This window comes from Cololabis saira, chromosome 4, assembly GCF_033807715.1.
Source record: "Cololabis saira isolate AMF1-May2022 chromosome 4, fColSai1.1, whole genome shotgun sequence".
Taxonomy (NCBI): Eukaryota; Metazoa; Chordata; class Actinopteri; order Beloniformes; family Belonidae; genus Cololabis; species Cololabis saira.
The window spans coordinates 48823071-48829316 of record NC_084590.1 but is presented as its reverse complement, the minus strand read 5'-3'; the positions used below and the strand labels follow the sequence as shown (position 1 = coordinate 48829316).

The following is a 6246-nucleotide window of genomic DNA, read 5'->3' as shown; positions in this document are numbered from 1 at the left end:
AGCGTGCGTTCGTTCGTTCGTTCGTTCTTTTAGGAGTTTAAGAGAGTTTTAAAAGAGTTTTAAAATAGTTTAAAGGACTTTTAAAAGAGCTACAGAGACTAGCTGGTCCATCTCAGGTGATCATCTCATCCACTATATGGTTAATTCCTTCTGGCTGCAGGTTTAAAATGCCTTTGTGCAAAACTAAAAGGTATAAATGTTATCTTACTTTACCCCCCCCCGGTATGACCCACTAACTCTCTGCTAACTCTACAGGCGTACAGGACTCCCAGCTCTGCTAACCTGCTGCTAACCTCTGCTAACTGCTAACTCTGCTAACTCCTCAGGCGTCCAGGACTCCCAGCTCAGCGTCCACAGCGACATGACGGCCGTCGTCACGGCGATGGCGAATCCCGAGGGAGGAGTGGAGGTTCGGGACCGGATGTGGCTGAAGGTCACGATCCCCAACGCCTTCATCGGTACAGGACATAATTACCGCTAGCACTTATCCTTCTGTTTAAAACCTATTCACAGACAGGTAGAATTGTTACTAACTCTCCATGTTTAACACCATCCACACCTCTGTTTAAAAAACTACAAATACTAACAATCTACGAATACGATGTGAATAAGCATCAAACGGGAATCCTGACGTATAAAGTCTCTTCGTTATCTTTACCCAGACATTTTCATCATTATTTTGAGTTTGATTCTTTTTTTTTTTTTACTTTCTCTGCATATATATTAATGGTTAATACCATGTTGGTAAAAACCTAAGGTATATGCATTTTTGATATATTAAATATATCATATATATTTTTAATATATCATATATATTTATTTTATTAATATATAATATTCTTTTTTTATTTATTTATTTATTTATTTTTTAATGTGAAGGGGAGAGGGGGGGTTGAGTTTAATTCTTATCATTCATCCTCCTCAAGAAAAAGGAACAGTTAAAAACATCTAAGTGAAACATGCTCAACATTAACATCTGCATTCAAAAGAAAGCTGAAAAATGTTTTATAGGTTTTTAATATATCTGTGTTTTTCATTCACCGTTATTCAAATATTTTTCTAAGCTATTTGATTGTATTCTGAAGTATGGTATAACTCTGAGTTATGAGTTATCAGTACTGTAGAGGCCTATGGATTGTGCTTATATGGTTTTGTGAATTATTGTTTTTTATTAGGGCCCGAGCACTGAGTCCTTTTTTATTTTTATTTTTCCGATTAAAGGAGGGCCTTTTTCCCCCCCTAAAGTTGCCCCAAAAGTCACCAAATTTTGCACCAATCCAGGCCTGGTGATAAATGTGATATTTAATGGTTTACATTAATGGGCGTGGCCTAACGGCTCAACAGCGCCCCCTTGAAAACTTTGTGCCTCAAGCCCCACAATACGGTTTGACGTACATGCACGAAAATCGCTACACACCTGTATCATGTCGCAACTTAAAGAAAAGTCTCTTGGCGCCATGGCCGAAACCCAACAGGAAGTTGGCCCTTTTGAATTAATAGTGTAAGTGTAATTTTGGCGCAATTTTATGCCCTTTTCACGTGTCGTACTTTAACGAACTCCTCCTAGCAGAATCGTCTGTTCCACATAAAACTCACGCAGGAGACACAAAAGACGTTAACGATGAAAAGTTATCAAAATCGTGAGTTTTCGTGAAATGGCGTGGCCGTGGCGCCGCGTCAAACTTCAACGCTTAACAGGAAGTGATACTAGTAGCTGATATGTGATTCTGCTATAACTTTTGAATGGTTTGACATAAAGACTCGTGGGTGGTGTCATCGGGATCGGTATTGAGTCCTTGACCATCATTGGTGCAAATTAGCCCCCCCCTTCTTCTGATTCGTCAATATATCTGATAGTTCCTACTTTCTGCCATAACTGTGTGAATGGTTTGATATATAGAGTCATGGGTGGTGTCATCCGCTAAATGTCCAGGCCTGAAGAATCTACATCAAGTCATACAAGCTTCCACTGCAGCCTGAACGTGCACCAGGGTGGAGGCCCGTTCATCGCTGCTTGCAGCTTTAATTTTGTTTTGTGTTTTTCCCCCCAGGCTCCGACGTGGTGGACTGGCTGCACCGCTCCGTGGAGGGAATCCCGGACCGCCGCGAGGCGCGCCGCTACGCCGGCAGCCTGCTGAAGGCCGGATTCATCCGCCACACGGTCAGCAAGGTGACGTTCTCGGAGCAGTGCTACTACGTGTTCGGGGACGTCTGCGCAGGTGAGTTGTTATTATTATTTATATTATATATCTATCTATATATATATATATATATATATATATATATATATATATATATACATACCCATATATTATCTACATTATTTATTTATTTTATAATAATTAAATACATTTTATATGTATCTATTCAAGACATGAGGCCCAGCTGCCGGCCACCAGGGGGCGACACTCACTTACCACCAAAATGTTTTTTATTTTATTTTATTAGCAGCTGGAACTCACATTGGTTGTTTTATCCCTTTTTTTTCCAAATCTTATTATTTGTTTTTTTTTTTTCAGTTCACATACAGCCAATAAGCAATTTACAGAAGAGTATCAGGGCCAGGCAGGAGAAAAAATACTTGAGGGGAAGAATTTTTTTTATTGTGCACTTCGAGAAAAAAGTCAAAATGTCGAGAAAAAAGTCAAAATGTTGAGATTAATGTTGAAGTATAATTTCAAGAATAAAGTCGAAATTTTGCCCTTTTTCTCTATGGAGGTAGATTTGTTTCTTAATTAAAAAAAAAAGACAAAAAAAAATGCATTTGAACACTGTTTTTCTTTGATTGGAAATGTTTTCTTTGATAGAAGTGACTTTTTTGTTTGAAACAACTTTTTTGATTGAAGTCGTGTTGTTTTGTGTTTGGGCCGTATTATTATGGGATGGACATTTGTGTCTTTATCATTTAATCAAAAAAGAAGTTGCTTCAAAGAGAAAAAAATATTTTCAATCAAAAAAATTAATTCAATAAATAAAACTTTTTCAATCAAAGGAAAAAAATGTTTGAATGCAAAACAATATTTGAGACCCCAAAAATTGAAGTGATTTCTTTTTTTGATTGAAGTGAAAACAGTTTTGAAGTCTTTTTTTTTTTTATTGAATTATTTTGACACAAACCTCCCGCAGTGGGCGGAGCTTCCCCATTGGTCAGCCCATAGGGGCGGTGCTAGCGGTCCAGCGATGCTACGTTGTTCTCTCCAGGCATGGCGTTTGTAGATGATGCTGTCACTACCCTATTAGAATCACACATGCGCAGTTGCGTCCAACATCGTCGGCCATCTTGGAAACCAAAATACGGCAACACCACTTGGAAAACTACAAACTATATTATTTATTTATATAATTCTTTTTTTTATTGTCTACATGTTTGGGGTAATATTAATCTAATGAAAATGGTGTTTCTTTTCATTCATCATTAATAATATCAAAGGGAACTTTTACTTATTTCATTAAAATTCAGACAAAATAGGAAAAGCAATCATGTAAATAATGATATCCCTAACTTATTGTGAGTAGTTTTTTTTATAATAAACTTTATTTAACATATCAAAAGTACGAAATTCCTGAGGAAACATTTGTTTGCAACTGAAACATAACAAGTTGTAAACACACAAGCGAATACGTATACCTATAAATTTTTTCCAAGATAATCGTCCAAGATTAAATAAAAAAAAATAAAAATAAAATAATCACAAAATAAAATAATCACAGGGGTTGACATTTTAAAACATAAATGGTTTCACATAAATCATTTATAGACTGATTTTCTTTTGATAGTACCTTTTATAGATGTTCTTCTTCGTTTTTAAAACATACTATGGAGGGTTTGCTGTTTTTCCATTTATTTTTATGTATATCGTTTGTCCAAGTGGTGTTGCCGAATTTTGCTTTCCAAGATGGCCGACGATGTTGGACGCGACTGCGCATGTGTGACTCAAATCGGGTAGGGACTCAAATCAGGTAGTGACAGATGCTACGTTGTTCTCTCCGGTCATGGCGTTTGCAGATGATGCTACGTTGTTCTCTCCGGTCATGGCGTTTGTAGATGATGCTACGTTGTTCTCTCCGGTCATGGCGTTTGTAGATGATGCTACGTTCTCTCCGGTCATGGCGTTTGTAGATGATGCTACGTTGTTCTCTCTGGTCATGACGTTTGTAGATGATGCTACATTGTTCTCTCCGGTCATGACGTTTGTAGATGATGCTACGTTCTCTCCGGTCATGGCGTTTGCAGATGATGCTACGTTCTCTCCGGTCATGGCGTTTGTAGATGATGCTACGTTCTCTCCGGTCATGGCGTTTGCAGATGATGCTACGTTCTCTCCGGTCATGGCGTTTGTAGATGATGCTACGTTGTTCTCTCCGGTCATGGCGTTTGTAGATGATGCTACGTTGTTCTCTCCGGTCATGGCGTTTGTAGATGATGCTACGTTCTCTCCGGTCATGGCGTTTGTAGATGATGCTACGTTGTTCTCTCTGGTCATGACGTTTGTAGATGATGCTACATTGTTCTCTCCGGTCATGACGTTTGTAGATGATGCTACGTTCTCTCCGGTCATGGCGTTTGCAGATGATGCTACGTTGTTCTCTCCGGTCATGGCGTTTGTAGATGATGCTACGTTCTCTCCGGTCATGGCGTTTGCAGATGATGCTACGTTGTTCTCTCCGGTCATGGCGTTTGCAGATGATGCTACGTTGTTCTCTCCGGTCATGGCGTTTGTAGATGATGCTCTGTTGTTCTCTCCCCAGATCTGACCTCCATGACTCTGCTGGACCAGGACGAGGGTTCCGGTCCTGGACCAGGACCCGAGGCCGAGCCCCCGGCCTTCCCCTACCAGTACCCGGTGCCGCACCCCTACAGCTCGCACCCCCCCCTGCAGCTGCCGGCCTGCGGGGGCCAGCGGAGTGAAGGTGAGCAGTGTTTCCTGTTTCCTGTTTCCTGCTCGTCTCCAGACCTCCGTCAGGTAACTCCTACTCCCTAATCCCTCACAGGAAGCTGCAGCAGCCGCTCCAACCACAGCGAGGGGGGCGACGCGCCCGAACCCCCCCAACGCCCGGCAGGAGGCTCCCCCCCGACCTCGTCCTCCGGTCTCCACGGCGACCAGCGACCCCCGACCTCGTCCTCCGGTCTCCACGGCGACCAGCGACCCCCGACCTCGTCCTCCGGTCTCCACGGCGACCAGCGCGGCGACTTCTCCCCGGTCCAGCCGGAAGTCTCCCGGAAGTCCTTCCGCCTGGCCGTGGGGAACCCCAGCGACCTCTTCCTGGACGTCATGTGACCCTGTGATGTCACTTCCTGTCTGGGAGGGCACGGAGGGCACGGAGGGGGGTGGAGGGGACGGATGGATCCAGACCGGACAGGTCCAGAGCTCCGCCCCTGACTCCGCCTCCAGAGCCGGTGGATGCTGAACTGAACTGACAACCGTCACCATGACGACCAAAAACCTTGACCCCCCCCCCCCTCCCCCACACCTGCCTGGTCCCGCCCACCTGTGTCTCCTCCCATTCCTTCCTGCATCACGTGATCTGAACAGTTCTGCTTCCCCAAAAAGAACCTTGAACAGAACCGTCCGACCTGAACCTGGTCCCAGGTTAATGGGAGAACCAGAACCCTGGAGGTCCACGTCAACGCTGGTTCTGGTTCTGGTTCGGTCCGTTGTGCAGGGACTGACTTTATGGACGTTTTATTCTGAACCTTCACTGCAGAATCAATAAAACTCTAAGAAACCCCTGACGTTTTTACTTGAACACATTTACTGAGGTACAGTGTGTATATATATATATATATATATATATATATATATATATATATATATATATATATATATATATATATATAGGACTGTCTCAGAAAATTTGAATATTGTGATTTTCTGTAATGCATTTACAAAAACAAAAATGTCATACATTCTGGATTCATTACAAATCAACTGAAATATTGCAAGCCTTTTATTATTTTAATATTGCTGATCATGGCTTACAGTTTAAGAAAACTCAAATATCCTATCTCAAAAAATTAGAATATTCTGGGAATCTTAATCTTAAACTAAATAAATGTAATAATTCAAAGGAAAGACTTCCGTTCAATTGTTGCTGTTTTGTTGTTCTTTTAAGTATTGAGATGCAGATATATAGAAAAGTCAAATGTCAAAGGGCACATTATGGAAAAAAAATACTTTTTCAGTCTTTGAATGCATAGATTCTGGTGCATAAATGACTAGAATAGAATAGAATAGAAGACTTTAT

At 41.5% G+C, this 6246-nt stretch overlaps 1 protein-coding gene across 2 annotated transcripts in view; it reads left to right on the top strand.

Moving 5' to 3' along the window:
- The window catches only part of LOC133442056 (segment polarity protein dishevelled homolog DVL-3-like), a 21283-nt gene extending 15552 nt beyond the window's left edge, over positions 1-5731 (top strand). The window contains exons 11-15 of one of the 2 annotated variants that reach the window (XM_061719954.1): positions 327-458; positions 2052-2219; positions 4750-4911; positions 4993-5116; positions 5156-5731. In XM_061719954.1, the coding sequence (XP_061575938.1) occupies positions 327-458; positions 2052-2219; positions 4750-4911; positions 4993-5116; positions 5156-5279 (710 nt within the window). In that variant the 3' untranslated portion in view covers positions 5280-5731. Of the gene's footprint in view, positions 1-326; positions 459-2051; positions 2220-4749; positions 4912-4992 lie in introns of both variants that reach the window. The other variant, XM_061719953.1, reaches the window with a different exon arrangement.
- Positions 5732-6246: the final 515 nt, after the last annotated feature.